The sequence below is a fragment of the Balaenoptera acutorostrata genome, chromosome 3 (genome assembly GCF_949987535.1).
Source record: "Balaenoptera acutorostrata chromosome 3, mBalAcu1.1, whole genome shotgun sequence".
In the NCBI taxonomy this organism is placed as follows: Eukaryota; Metazoa; Chordata; class Mammalia; order Artiodactyla; family Balaenopteridae; genus Balaenoptera; species Balaenoptera acutorostrata.
The window spans coordinates 8575281-8591706 of NC_080066.1; the positions used below are offsets into that span (position 1 = coordinate 8575281).

A 16426-nucleotide genomic window follows, 5' to 3' on the forward strand; every position below is an offset into this window, starting at 1 on the left:
AAAAGCAAACTGGTTGATTATTCAGACCTGCATATCTGGCAAATATTTTCTCAAAACGGAACAAAGCAAACCTGTCACCTAAAGGAAAACAATGATAGTATTTGTTGCCTATGATAAAATTCCACCTGTCAAGCGAAAATCAGAAGGGTAGAAAAGTGGTATCCCTCACTGTGAACTTGATGGCTTCCTAATACTTAAAGGCTTTTCTGATGAAATCAGTGGTGACATTAACAAATGTAATTTTTTAAATATTGTCTAATGAAACACATCAACATTTAGAAGATCTGCATAACTCAGCAAAGTTGAAAAAAACTCAGGATGTTAACAAAGGCAAGAGTTTACAAAATCATGCACAGGCAAAAGATCTATGACCAGGATAAATCAGAATAGATCTAGAGCAGAACAGGTCAATGGATTTCAATACACGAAAAGTCTACTGATATGCGTCAGAATCTAAGCTCTTAGCTAATCTTTAAGAAACTTACCACTTACCCAGTTTTGGTGTAGTATCAAAGAAAAACGTCCACAATTACTGAAAAGGCTATTAAAATACTCCCTTTTCCAACTACCTCTCTGTTTCAGGATAAATTTTCTTCACATACTTGAACAAAAACAACATATCGCAACAGGTTGAACAAAGAAACAGGAGAATCCAACTGTCTTCTAATATACCAGAGATTAAAGAGATTTGCAAAATGTAAAACATGCCATTCTTCTCACTAAATTTCTTTTGTTTTGGAAAACATTGTTTTCGTAAAAATGTATTATTTACGCTAACATGACGGATTTTTTTTTACTGTACTTCTACAGAGAATATAAATATACATTTTTAATATCCCAGTTTTAATTTCTAATAGAGTAATTATCAATAAAGACATTCTACATAAACAAAGCTCTCTGGAGCTATCAGTAATTAAGAATGTAAAGTGATCTTGAGACCGACAAGTGTTCTGTCCTACAAGAGTCCACTTGCTGGCACTCTCCACGCCTGCACCTAACTCTTAAATGCTGGGAATCCACTTGCGTCCCAATGCTGCCCACTGATCCTGGTGTATTTACCCAGCTTTCTCTCCTATTGTCTACATTGATCATTACTCATTCTCCATTCTCTCAAACCTCTAAGCCCTTTATTTCTCCCCTTATTTCCAGCAAATGACTAAGCCACTCTACAGAGAAAAGGGGAGCCAGCAAACAAGAACTCCGAATTCCTCCCAGCACCAATCCCTTCATCTCAGAATGGAAGAGGAAACCCTCGCCCTGTCTAAGGCCAACCCCTTCCAGCTGTCTTCCAGATCTCAATTTCTCCTGCCTTTCTCATAGTCAGCTATCTGTTTTCTGCATCTTCACCTTTTCCTTCTCTATTGGCACAAATGATCATCACTTACATATGTTCAAGGCTCTGCAACCTTAAAGGAAAAATTCGTTACTCTGCGCTGGGTATCATGCTAAGTACCAATTACAGCAGAAGGACAATAAAACATTTCTCTATTCGGTCTCCATTTCCTCACCTCCAGTTCTCTTTGCAGCTGCCCAACAACTGGGAGTCCATTCTTAATGCTCCACTGAAAAATCCCCTGAGGTCATAACTAACTTCCAAGGTGCAAAACTAAAGGATCCTCAAGTCAACTGCTAATTCCCTCCTTCTTCAATTGCTTTCTTCTCTTGGCTGTCAGACAACTTTCTTGTTTCTTCCTTACCTACTGGTTTGTTCAGATTTTCTATTTCTTGTTTTTCTGTCACTTATTTCACTTTGATTTTCCAATTTATTAGAACATATTAATACATTATTTGCCCTAATTATTGTTTTATTATTTACTGTTTTCCAGTAACTTTCATATTGGTTACTATAGTTCTTTCCTTCATTGTTTCAATTTCAGGGTTTCCTCGGTTTCTGTTAAAGGAGGGTTTTTTTTTTTTTTAATTAAGTGGTTTCTATATTTTTATAAATGAAAAAAGCAAGTGCAGAAGAGTGAATCTAGTATGCTACCGTTTGTATTCAAAAAGGAGAAAAGACATTTGCTTCTTCACATTTGCTTTTATATGCATGAAATAACTCTAGGAGACCCCAAAATTGATAATGTTAGCTGCTCTGGAGGAGGTGAGCTGTACAGCTGCGGGACATGGGTAAAAGGAAACTTTTTATTGTACACCCTTTAGTATGTTTTGAATTTTGAATCATTTGAATGCATTACCTATTAACAATAAATTTAATTTTTGAAAATTAATTTGCTTTTCATTTTAAAGAGTCCTAGTGAGAAAAATATAAACATTTTGCTTCATACTATGTGACCCCTCACTTCAGGGCAACAAAAGGTTATCAAAAACAAAAGGTTCCCTACCATGTTTCAGATGTCACTCTGCACACTTTTTGTTTAGAAACAAGAGCAGTTTATATAAGAAAAGCAAGTTAAGCAGTGACATCTAATTATAAAACATTATTTTATAAAGCACACTGAAAACATACTTTGAAATACAAACCACGGTGGATACATTTACGACAGAACTGAAATTGTAGGATGTAAGGATTAATAATACACCCCCCTTTATAGGTAAGTCAGGCAGGGTAGAGAACTTGCCCAAAGTTAAAGAGCTCTCTAGTAATGGAGCCCCAAGGAGACTTTAGGACTTGTTTACTCATTTCACAAATTTAGTTTCCTTTCTGGCTATATTCAAAGATTCTGAACTCTAAGTTTGCTGAATTAACGACAGAATATACAACAGAACCCTACAAACACAAGTCTGAAAGTGGCTGGTAAGGATTTTAAGACAGCATGTGAACTGACAGTAAATTTATTTGGGTTCTCTCCTAAAGCACCTGACCTTTCCATTGGGCCTCTCACTCCTGCAGATTTTAGAAATGAGTTGAAAAGGGTATACATAAAGAGCACTTCTCCTTTTAAAGACAGAACCTAATTCCTGGTGGTGCTTCATACATGTTATTCTTGGACTTTGTCCAAGCTGTACTGTCTGGATTATAAACCTGAGATTCGCGGGTCTAAAGAGAACAAGTCTTTCTACCCCATCACCGGAAACGTCAGCCCACGTTAACGAGGGAGAGTCAAAATGTAAAACCACAGGCAACACGACTGTCACCATTTCATTAACTAGAAGCATCACTCCTTCAATCAGATTAAGGTTTTTAGTGTTTATATAAATGAAACACAAACATCAAGAGTTCTACAAAAAGACACTGGAGAGCTAACACATACACAGCCCGGACATCCAAAGCAGAGCAGTATGTGTGAGACCACGAACCACGTGGCAGGGTCAGTTTCTGGCTGAAGAATGGAAATAAGCCTTAAAGAGTCTCAGGTAATAAACCTAACGGTTGGGCACTCAAACACAATTTAAAGAGACACAGTGATTTTCAAAGTGAAAGAACTGTCAACTGTCAAGGGATCCTGTGAGCCAGGCAGTATGTTTTCTCAGTGATGCCATCCAAAATAGGAAACTATACCGAAATCTACCCTGCACAGGTGAATTCTATGTACTTCATAATTATATATATTTATATCATTACATATAAAATTATGTAAAAATGTATGCAAGAAATAACACCAATCTTACAAAGTCTTCAAGAAAATAAAGTGAAACAGACACTTACTGTATGATCCGACCACTCCACTCCCAGGCATTTACTCAAGAGAATGAAAGTGTACGCCCATACAGAAACCTGCACACCAATGTTCACAGCAGCTTTAGCATAAGAGCCAAAAAAATGGAAACAATCTGAATGCCCATCAACAGGCTAATGAATAAACAAATTGAGGTATATCCATACAATGGTGGAATACTGCTCAGTAACAAAAATAATGAAGTCTTGATACAGACAAATGCATAAATGAATCTCAAAATTATTAGGCTGATTGAAAGAAAGCAGATAAGAGAGGAACACACTGAACAATTCTGTTTACATAAAACTCTACAAAATGCAAACTAATGCAAAGTAAAAGAAGGCAGACCGGTGGTAGCCTGTGGGCAGGGTGGGTAGGGCACAGGCGGGGCGGGAAAGCAGGATCACAAAGGGGCACAAGGAAACTCTGGGGTGAGATGAACACGTTCACCCTCTTCACTGTGGTGACAGCATCCAGGTGTAAACATGGCAAAACTCACCAAACTGTACACTTTAAATATGTGCGGTTTACTGTGTGTCAATGATACCTCAATAAAGCTGCTTAAAAAATAAATAGCACAATATGGCAGCAACCTAAGTGTCCATCAACAAATGAATGGATAAAGAAGACGTGGTATATATACACAATGAAATACTACTCAGCCACAAAAAAGAATAAAATTTTGCCATTTGCAGCAACATGGATGGACTTGGAGGGCATTTGCTAACTGAAACAGACAGAGAAAGAGAACTACTGTATGATATCACTTGTATGTGGAATCTAAAAAGTACAACAAACTAGTGAATATTTTAAAAAAAACAGACTCACAGATATAATAGAGAACAAACTAGTGGTTACCAGTGGAGAGAGGAGAAGGGGGAGGGCAATATAGTGGGAGGGGAGTAAGAGGTACAAATTTTTAGGTATAAAATAAGCTACAAGGATGTATTGTACAACACAGGGAATAGAGCCATTACTCTATAATAACTATAAATGGAATACAGCCTTTAAAAATTGTGAATCACTGTAATGTATACCTGTAACTTATATAATATTGTACAGCAACTATACTTCAATAAAAATAAAATTAAATTAAATAGAGTGGTAGCATTTACACTGCCTGACATTACAACTCACCAGACTGCGACAGCAATCAAGACAGCGTGGCACGGGCATAAGGATCGACAAACAGATTAGGACAAGGGAGCAGAGCACCCAGAACCGAGCCACAGTTAAACTATCACTGATTTCTGATGATGCCAAAAGCAACCAAAGGGGAAAGAAAAATATTTTCAATACATGGTGCTGGAACAAATGGATAATCACATGGAAAACAATAAACCACACCCCTACCTCCCATCATACAAAGAAACTAATTCAAAAAATTTTTAACTGTTTTTTATAAAAGATGAAACCATAAAGCTTTTAGCTCTTATAATAAGAGTATCTTGGGCTTCTCTGGTGGTGCAGTGGTTAAGAATCCGCCTGCCAATGCAAGAGACATGGGTTCGATCCCTGGTCCGGGAAGATCCCACGTACCGCGGAGCAACTAAGCCCATGCGCCACAACTACTGAGCCTGCGCTCTAGAGCCCACGAGCCACAACTACTGAAGCCCACGTGCCACAACTACTGAAGCCCGTGCACCTAGAGACCGTGCTCCACAACGAGAAGCCACCGCAATGAGAAGCCCAAGCACCACAAGGAAGAGTAGCCCCCGATCGCCACAACTACAGAAAAGCCTGCACGCAGCAACAAAGACCCAATGCAGCCAAGAATTAATTAATTAATTAATTAATTAATTAATTATTTTAAAAAAATCTTACTCTCCTGAGTAAATGTCTAGGAGTGGAATAGCTCGATCACGTAGCAGGCCTATGTTTTCTTTTTAAGACATTACCAAACTGTTTTCCAACAGGTTATACTACTTTATATTCCTAGATAGGATACGGTCAACAATCACCATGAAAAATTGGTAAGTTGGCTTATTACATACACCAGAATGGCTGAAACTAAAGACTGACAACACAAACTGTTGACACAATGTAAAGATCTGAACGCTTTTACTTTGCTAGTGGAGATGTGACACGGTCCAACCACTTTGGAAAAAGGTCTGGTGGATTTCTATAAAACTAAACCCATAACATACACCATGACATAGCAATTCCACTCCCTAGCATTTTCCTAAGAGCAATGAAAACATGAGACTTGCACAAGAGGGTCCACAGCAGATTTATTCATAATTGCTAAATCCTGGAAACAGCCCAGCTGCCCATTATCAGAAGAACAGATTAGATTAACAAACTGGGTCTATTTGTATAACGGAATACTTCTCAGCAATAAAAGGAGTAAACATCTGATACATGCAACAACATGAATCAAATTCAAAACATTATTCTGATTAAACAAAGTGGGTCATATAAGAGTACATAGTATGATCCCATTTATGTGAAGTTATAGGGCTGGCAAAACCAACGGACAGTGGAAAGAAATCAGTACAGCAGTTTCTTCTGGCGGGGAGGGGCTGACTGGAAGGTGGAATGAGGGTAACAGTCTGTATCTTGATACAGACTGGGATACACAGGCATATGCATTTGTCAAAATTCACTGAATGGTACACTTATGATTTGTGTATTTCTTCATACATAAAATTTTGCTGACATACCAAAAAAAAGTATAAACAAACACTGAACACTAGTCAATGATACACATGCCAAATTATATTTTGGCAATTATGTTACATTACATTTTAGGGGTAAAGTGCATCAATGTCTGTAAATTGATTTGAAATGCATAAAGATCAGTACATTGTCTTCATGACCCTGTCTGCAGCTGGAAAACACTTGTCTATGGATTTGCTGTTCCACAAGAGCCACCTCACCTTTGGTCATTTCAAGTGGTTTCCCAGCCTTTTATGGTTCATCTGTGATAGGTGAAACAGTAATGACTTAGCTTGTGAGTGCCTCTTGTCAAATTGTGGAGAAGCGGCCTTCCACTATCCTAAAACGTTCTGCCTGTTTTACTATTCTGAGGTAAAAGTAGTTTCTGCATTGCTAGATGGATTGATGAATGGATATACAATGATGGAGAGATGGACAGTTACATGATAAAACAAATATATTAAAATATTAATTGCAGGTTTAATCACAATATCTAGATGGTAGGCGTATGGGTGTTCACTGTACAATTCTTGAGTTTTTGGTACATTTAAAATTTTTCACAGTGAAATGCTGAGGAAAATAAATCTTTGCAGATGTCAAAACATGGTATCAACATGACAAACTCCCTACCACACTGTTTTCTGACTATACCAAAAAAACCATGAAAGGCTCCTAAATGACCACTAAAGAAAGAGGCGGTGGAGAGGATTATAGAAGACCGTGCAAGCAAAGCGAGGAACAAGTGTGAAGAAAGGCAAGTTCAAAGACCTGAATAAATGAAACAGGTTTAGAACTGGAACAGCTGATTGGTTGTAGGGATAAATGGGCACAGAGATTTTCACCAGCCCAGAAATGACTGGTTCTTGACCTTTTTGTCAAAGATCCCTTTATTTTTTTTAATAAATTTATTTATTTATTTTTGGCTGCGTTGGGTCTTCATTGCTGCGTGCGGGCTTTCTCTAGTTGCAGCGAGAGGGGGCTACTCTTTGTTGCGGTACGCGGGCTTCTCACTGCAGTGGCTTCTCTTGTTGCAGAGCGCGGGCTCTAGACACGCAGGCTCAGTAGTTGTGGCACGTGGGCTCAGTAGCTGTGGCTCACAGGCTCTAGAGCGCAGGCTCAGCAGCTGTGGCACACGGGCTTAGTTGCTCCGCGGCATGGGGGATCTTCCTGGACCAGGGCTCGAACCCGTGTCCCCTGCATTGGTAGGCAGATTCTTAACCACTGTGCCACCAGGGAAGCCCCAAAGGTTCCTTTAATAATATCATCAACAGGAGGAGGGGAAGAGGGGTCACATGTATACATACATGCAAAATTTTTTATAATATTTCAAGGAACTGATGGATACTCTGAAGTCCATCCAAAGGCTCCACTTAGGAACCCGTTACAGGTGGCAACTGAAATCTAGAGGTGAATATGAAATTAATATAAGAGAATTTTCAGTGTGAAGAGAAAGTAGCCTAGGCCTGAACTTTAAGGAAAACCAACATTTAAGGGATTAAAAGCTAAACAATAAAAAAACAAAGAAAGAAGAAGCCTGTAAAGGAGATCAGGAATAAGCAGCCTGAGAAGAAGGAAAAACAGGACGCTGTGGGGTAAGAGACGTCAAGGGAAGACTGAAGAAAGTGGACCAGCCAAGTGCAAATGATGCTGAGGTTAAGAAAGCATGGAGGTCACTGCGGCCCCTGATGAGGATGGATTCAGTGTAACTGTCAGGGCAGAAGTCAGGTTAAGGAGTGAGTAGGAAATAATAAGAAGCTTGGCTGTAAAGAAAAAGGACGGCTGTGTTTAAAAAAAAAAAAGATGGGAGAGATGTGTATGTTTCGGGGCTGCTGGAGATAAGCCAGTAGAGACTGAAGACACAGAAAGAAAGGAGACAAGCGCTATTCAGATTCTGATGACGCTACAAAAGATGACAGCTGGGCTCCTACATGTAAGTGGAAGGTTTGACCCAACATACAGCCAATACCTCACCCGCTTTAACAGGGGAAAGGGGAGGCATTTCTTGCCTGATGGCTTCCCTTTTCTCTGTAAAACCGAAAGTAGGTTCCTTAAAGAAAAGGACCAAGCATTGCTTTTTAAAAAATCCTCTGTGGCACACAGTGTAGTATCTTGAATATAAGAAGTATTCAAAAAATATTGGAGGAAAAAACAAAGCTAAAATTCTACACAAAGTCCATGCTCAAAACTGCAACTAATAAAACTGCTAATTAAGCCCCACTGAGTCCTGCAGTAGCCTGGCTTTCCCCATAAATGAGGCTTTGCGTTAAATGAAGACTCACCAACACCGGGGCTCCAAAGCACTGGCATTCTAGCAATACAGATACCACATTTACCTCCAAGTAGTTACACCAGGTAGAGCATTTAGCACAGGTGGCAGGAGGCTACTTTAGGAGCTCCTCCAGTTTTAATAAAGGGGCTCTCACAAGCTCAGTGTTTACTATCCAACTCTCAGACTAACAATAAAAAGCTGGGACACCATGCTATCTATAGGATGGATAAACAACAAGGTCCTACTGTATAGCACAGGGAACTATATTCAACACCCTGTGATAAACCATAATGAAAAAGAATATATATGTATAACTGAATCACTTTGCTGTAGAAATCACAGCAGAAATTAAACACTACATTGCAAATCAACTATAGTTCAATAAAGCTTAAAAAAAAAAAAAAAAAAAAAAAAGCTGGGACATCACTCAAAATGACCAAAGAGGAGGTGGCGCTTCTGGAAAAACAATACAACAGAAACAGGCTTTTCCCAGCTACAGAAAGGGTAATGAAAAGGATTCACTGACCCCCAACCAGAATTGTTTTTAAAAATGAAACAGGATGGATTAAAACAGTGAAACATATGATAGAATCACATGTAGTTAAGACAAGAAAGGTTGCATGAAACTTTTTTCATACTATCTGATGAAAATACAGATTTATTTCTTACTGTGGCTAGAGCAGTGAAAAAAAGTTTGAAAGTTACTGACAGACACTATGATACAGAAAGATAAAGGCTATAAAGCAAATGATTCTGTATAAAATTTTACAGCTGCAAAGCAAATAACTGTCTCCCCAGGCCTAAAAAAGAAAAACTGTCCAGTTACACGTGTGGCCCTATGTTATGCAGGAGCACTCACCCACAGGTGGGGACCTGAGATCCACCCCGCCCTGCCACACGGCTAGGATAAAATGATGCAACCCTCATGGGCACGATGAAGTCTCGGCTTCGTCATCCATGGAAACAGCATCCTAACTGCCCTATGCACCAAGCAGAGCTGTTGGAAAGCTCAAATGAGAAAGCATATTAGGGTGCTTTTCACATATGTTAATTTAATTTTAAGTAATTTAATTCTTAGATCAACCCTATCAAAACTAGTTCTATGTTCACAGGGTGGAGATAAATAAACAGCCTGTCTGTAGTGGTGAAGAGAGCAAGCTTTAGAGTGGGAGAGATGGATTCAAATTCAGGCTCTATCTCTTGCTAGCTGTGCGATTCTGTAAATCAATCTAACTTCTTTTAGCTTCAATTTCCTCATCTATAAATGGGAGTAGCAGTAATTTTATGGGACTGCTGTACAAATTATATGAGGTATGAGATATGAAGCATTCTGCATAATGCTTTGCAGATTACTATTAACATTACCAGAACTATGACTTTCAGTATTTTAATCCCCATTTCATGTATTTCCTTTGCTGGTATTAATTGGGAAATCAATCTTACCTTCTGGCCAGGGTTATCTGAGTAATTAAATCAACTATCAAATTACAAAATGAAAGACATTCCAGAAAAAGTTTATATGTGATGATAAATTAAGAACAATTATGTAGAATCAGTGTTTTTGTAATTGGTCATTTTTAAAGGCTGGTCTATTTCCATGACAAAGAACCTGATTATGCAAACACAACACTGTAAGCCCGGAGAGTGCGCTCAGCTTTTCCTGATTCAATTTTCCCTCTAAAGCACTTTAAATTTCAACACCTGGCTCTAACACCCACTATGCATTTCAACATCTAAATTAGCTTTTTCAAATACTCCGAAACCACTCATCAAAAGAAAAAGGCCCCTGAGTTACAGATGAAAATACCAGTTACAACTATAGACAAGCTCTCTCCCCGCTCCCTGCGCATTTGCTAAATAACATTCTATTTAATTAGTTCCACTTTGTTAATTGTTTTTAAAGTTTCAATGATTAGGAAAGCTGCCATCTGCCAAACAATCCCAACTTACTTGCACTACATCATAAACATCAATCATACACTACATCCAAAGACCTAAGTCGTACTGTTCTCAAAGTGTGGTCCACGAGACCCCTGGAGTCCTTGAGACTCCTTGAGAGGGTCCGTGAGATCAAAACTATTTTCAGTACTAAGGTATTATTTGCCTGTTCACTCTGTTACCATTTATACGAAGGGTGAAAAGCCATGGTAAGTCTCCTGAAGGCTTCACAAGAATCAAGACAATGGCACTAAACTGTACCAGCTGTCAATGATTCTTCAATGCTCAGCACTAATGGGGGGGGGGCAGTTTCACTTAACTATCTCCTTTATGAAGTAGTAAAATTATTAACTTTATTAAGTCTTGGTCCTGGACCACAACTTTGTAATATCCTGCGAGACAAAACAAGAAGTATACATAAAGCACAAACCCTTCCTAAAACGACAGAAGTGAACGGCCAGAAAAACTGGGGCACGTCCGAAGAATAACTGGCAGATGGGAACGGGGATAAGAAACAGGTGGGGCGGCGGGTAGGGGAAATCGCCAAAATCTCGGGGTTTCCTGCAATTCCCACACCTCCATCCCAAAGGCTCCCAAGTGACTACCAAGGGCACAGCGGTCTAGAGGGAGCCGCTCCGGGGTAGCGGCGGGGCTCTGGCTAAACCCCATCCGGCAAGGACCCCTTCAGTACCGTTCTCCTCCCCCAGACTCCCCTCCCCCACGCAAACGCTCAGCTCCTCCGTCGCCAACGCCCCACGACCCCAAGGATCCTCACCACCAACAGGTTCCTGTCCTCCACCAGCTGCCGCTTCCGGAGGATCTCCGATTTCAGAACGTCCATCTCGCTGCCCGGGTTGAAGCTCGAGTTTTCCTCTTCTCTCTCCGGCTCCCTGGACCAAGCCTTTTCATCCAGCCAGCCGCCGCGAACGCACTACACATACCGAGCCCAAAACCCGAAGAGCAACAACAGACAGAGCCGCTTCCGGCGGAAGCTGAGGTGAGCGAGAGGAAAGAGCGCTCCAGGGCGCCTGTTGTTGACGAAGCCGCTGAGGGTTAGCGCCCCTGGCGGCGCCCTCCGGAAGTGCGCTTGTAGTTTCCCATCCACGGATATATGAACAAACGTGGGCTGAAACACGAGTCTTCTAAATCGATGCTGCATTGTTTAATAAGTTATATACCTATGTCAACTATACTTCAATTTAAAAGGAGAAAAAAGTTATTATACCTGCTTGTACCTGCTAGTTCAGGTGCAAAAGCTCCTTAGCAAAACACCTCAATTATGTTCATTAACGCCAGATCTTTACTTATTATACGAGAAGTTCACGTCGGAGTTCCTGAAGTTACCTGCTTGCCAAAATCAATGTGCTGGAGTGAGAAAACCCTGGACAATAATACTAGCTCAAAAGTATAGTGTTCATTGCTAGCCTGTGAAACTTCCAGTAAACTTAGGCAATTACATCCATTTAAGTCATTTCAGAGGTAGAGTTGTCTCTCCTCCCTGAGTTCTAGATTGCTTACATATCTTGGTGATAATTTACCCCAGGAATCTGAGATAATCTCTTTGGTCACGTGTTCAGCAATCAAGATTTTCAGTGAGATGATTGAAGATGTAATCAGAGATTTTTATTTTTTAAGTCCAACCCAAGAAGAAAAACTAAATTGGTGAAAAAATTATATCAGAGATTTTAATTTTTAAAAGACCTAAAAACTAGGGCTTCCCTGGTGGCGCAGTGGTTAAGAATCCGCCTGCCAATGCAGGGGACAGCAGTTCAAGCCCTGGTCGGGGAAGATCACACATGCTGCGGAACAACAAACCCTGTGCGCCACAACTACTGAGCCTGTGAGCCACAACTACTGAAGCCCGCGCACCTACAGCCCGTGCTCCGCAACAAGAGAAGCCACCGCAATGAGAAGCCGGCGCAGCAAAAAGAAGAGTAGCCCCCGCTCGCTGCAACTAGAGAAAGCCCGTGCGCAGCAGCGAAGACCCAACGCACCCAAAAATAAACAAACAAATTTATTTTTTAAAAAGACCTAAAAACTGTTTACAATGCATTTATTTTTGGTTCTATGCCATTGAAGCTGTTTTTAAATTTCTAGTTAAGTCATTACTGAACAATATTTGACACATTACTTTTCCCCACCCAAAAAGGAAAGAAATATTATTCAGTTCACTCGGTTCGTAATGGGTGAGATGGTTTAGCAAAATAAAAGATAGAGAATTGTTTGTTTCGATTTACAAAGTATTTTTATTGTATACGTGTGTGTTGGGTTATATTTCACCTGAAAGATATCTGACTTTTGCCAGAAATAAATTAACATAGGAAGTTAATTCACTCTGAGCTAAGATGCTTTGCTAATTTTTAGGGCTTTTGAAAGCTTTTACCAAAAAAAAAAAAAAACTCCTTGAAATAATAAACATGGTAACATTCTTACATGGATTTCTGTTTCATGAGTCACCTATAATTCAATAAGCAAATAATAATTTATTAGCTTTTTCCTGATTTAGGGTTTAGAAATTATGACGAAAAAACCTGAAGAGTTGATGCAGGTGATTGTAACAGTAATGGAAGTTTACAGAGAAGGAACACCTGGCCGGATGGGAGATAATTCGTGTAAACCAGGGAAGATAGTGCTTCTGTAAAAAGGCTCCTTTTAAATTTCAGACGTTCATTGATTTTGATGTTTATGTAAACATGCGCATTAAATCCTGATAAGGGCCTGAAATGGAAGAATAGGAAAGATGTGTGCTTGAACAAGCAAACTGATAAGGAAGCTTTTCAATATAAAAGGGGAAAAAAGATGACCAGGTGAGCTTAAAAACACTCAATCCTGATTCTAAGGACTCGTGCATCCCCTTCCATCACAACAGGTATGTAAAAAGTGAAATGTTGGAAACAATCCAAATGTCGTAAACGGGGGAACGGTTAGATAAGTCATAGTTCAGACGTACAACTGAATAATATGTTCCAAAAAAATTCAGTGATATGAGAATGCTCATGACATAATGTTTAATAAAAAAGTAGGATAGGGCTTCCCTGGTGGCGCAGTGGTTGAGAATCTGCCTGCCAATGCAGGGGACATGGGTTCGAGCCCTGGTCTGGGAAGATCCCACATGCCGCGGAGCAACTAAGCCCGTGTGCCACAACTACTGAGCCTGCGTGTCTGGAGCCTGTGCTCCGCAACAAGAGAGGCCACGATAGTGAGAGGCCCGCGCACCGCAATGAAGAGTGGCCCCCGCTTGCCGCAACTAGAGAAAGCCCTCGCACAGAAACGAAGACCCAACACAGCCAAAAATAAATAAATAAATTAATTAATTAAATTAAAAAAAAAAAAACCTACTTAAAAAAAAAAAAAGTAGGATAACGAAACTAGAAAAATAGCATATAGTCTCCCTTTGGTAAGAAAAGCATATAAACCTAGAAAAATGATTAGAAGGAAACATATCCAAATATCAGATTGCTACCCGTCAATGGACCCCCTGGTGATTCTTCTTCTTTATACTATAATTGTACAAATTCCATAATTTGGGAAAAAAATCCAGAGAGCAGTCATTTTCTGTTTTATTTAATTATTATTGAAATTCTTTATAAAATTTCAGCACTACTACTTTAGAAATTATGTATGATAAAATTTAAATAACGCCAGTAAAAGAAAACAAAGGATCAGACCAAAAAAGAGAGAATTTTTTTAACCTTCATACTTATTCAATCAATATTTAAATGTCTTCTATGAGCTCTGTAGTATATTAAGCTCTGTGGCTTAAACCAAATACAATACATAATCCCTACCCTTGAGGATGTTACCAGCTAAAAGTTAAATTATAAAAGATAAATACAATGTAGTAGCATGTATGGGGCTATTTAAAGTATTCACAGGAATTAAAAGAAGAAATAGTAAAAATCAATATGTATATGATTGATGAGATTATTCTTCTGTTGAAGTAACCCATCCTAAGAGAGTATCTGTCATTTCTGGAGAATGGAGGAAATACCAAATTTACTCAGGACCATCTGGGTTTGTTTTGTTGCTGTCCTAAAGGATAGAATGTAACTTCTTTTTTGAAAGCTATACAATCACATATAGGGAGTACCCTGGTGGTCCAGTGGTTAGGACTCGGCACTTTCACTGCCAGGGCCAGGGTTCAACCCCTGGTCATGGAACTAAGATCCTGCAAACCAAGCGGTATGACCAAAAACAAACGAAAAAAAAAATTTTTTTTTTTTAAATCTCATACAGTAGCCCTCCATCTTCAACACGCCTCCGAATAACCCAGAGGAGTTTTTGAAACCCGGTCTGGGGGTCTCCATCCCCCAGAAAAGGTCTGTGGAAGAGCCCAAGAATTTGCTTTTTGAACAAGTTCCCAAATGAGGCGTTTGCTGTGGATCCAGGGACCATACTTTGAGAACTACTGATCTAATATATTATGTTGGAATCTCGGGAGGCAGATGAGTCAGAACGTCGGTTCGCACAAAGTCCTGATAAACAGGACGGGGGAGGAAGCTGTGTCAGTGTCTGCGGCACTGTTATGGGGCCTCTCGGGGTCCCTGCCCAGTCACAGTGGTGCTTCTACAGATTTCCTAAATAGAAGATGCAGGCTGCATTTGGATCCAGCCATATTCACAGGCCTGCTTTCGTGTGGTCACACCGTGGGCTGGTAGCTGACCTCATCTGGGCCAGAGTCTGTGCCCTAGAAAATTGACATTGGAATTGAGTCAGTCTTTGCAAGTGCAGAAGGTGTGACCTGGAGAGTGGTGGAAACCGTTCCAGTGGCATGCTTGAGCCAGACCAGTCCATTCTGACCTGCAAGAGCCCACGGCTCTATTTTTAAGAATTTTGGAGTCAGCTGTTAAGCACAGCCATGGTTAAAAGTTAAATGTTTATTAACAATTAAATACATTATGTTATAAACAATGGTAATAAATACACAGAACCTATTACTTACTAATTATATTACTGCATTTTACTATTATTTATGCTCTTGGAGTTAGTTATGACTGTTGCACCGTTGTGGTAGAAATATAATATAATGTTGAACTAACTGCATGTCTTTCCCTGACACCACAGTTGAGGACCTCATGTTGGTAGCTTGAAATTAGCCATAATGGGAATATTTACACCACAGAAATTGGCAAATGCTACCAATCTGGACTTGATTTATTGTTTTGTTGATTGTCTAAGCTTTAAAATGTTATGGGGAAAACGTTAAAAATGTTAATAAATGTTTCTCAGCCTTGGGCCAGATAATTCTTTTCTGGAGGAGAAATGTTGTTAACCCTACTCAGTAGATGCCGGTAACACCCTTTCTGTAGTTGTGACAACCAAAAATGTCTCTGGACACTGCCAACTGTCCCCTGACAGGCAAAATCTCTCCCCAGTTGAGAACCACTGATGCAAATGAAATTTAAAGCATCGCGTCTATAGCCATTACACAGTAAAGAGGACAAAGATTTGAGGAGATATTCTTCCAGGATTTGAAAACTATTATGTGATTCAACAAAGTCTCTTATGTCACTGACACACATGTGAAGTTCTGACGTGCATCTTTGTTGTTTCACTTGTGTTTTCTTCATTAATTTAAGTAAGGATTCATGTCAAAGCTGGACGCATTCATCAATTATTACTATAGGTTGGCTGGGAACACAGGAGTTCTACAAAAATCAATGAAAGCATTCTGTGAGAATCAATTGGCTATACGGAATTTACAATAAAGAGTATAGTATCATTCATTACTGCCCATAAATTGTCCTCCGTATCCTTTACATCGGTAAAAATTATACGAATATCTGTGCACACTTCTTTTCCTTCAGGGACCAGTTTTTAAACATTTACCAGCACAGCACTGGCCATTACCCACTTCCCATGTGGGCGTTGCTAAACTATTCAGCAGAGAAAGTTTGAATATCAAGGAAAAAAAGTAAAACAGGTTTGCAAGAAGAATCATGACTGA

The 16426-nt window shown here is 39.6% G+C and overlaps 1 protein-coding gene across 2 annotated transcripts in view; it reads right to left on the minus strand.

Annotated features, from left to right (window-relative positions):
• PRPF18 (pre-mRNA processing factor 18) overlaps positions 1-11452 on the minus strand; it is a 51087-nt gene extending 39635 nt beyond the window's left edge. For both annotated transcript variants that reach the window (XM_028168457.2, XM_057544417.1), the window contains exon 1: positions 11255-11452. In XM_028168457.2, the coding sequence (XP_028024258.2) occupies positions 11255-11320 (66 nt within the window). In that variant the 5' untranslated portion in view covers positions 11321-11452. The remainder of the gene's footprint in view (positions 1-11254) is intronic.
• Positions 11453-16426: the final 4974 nt, after the last annotated feature.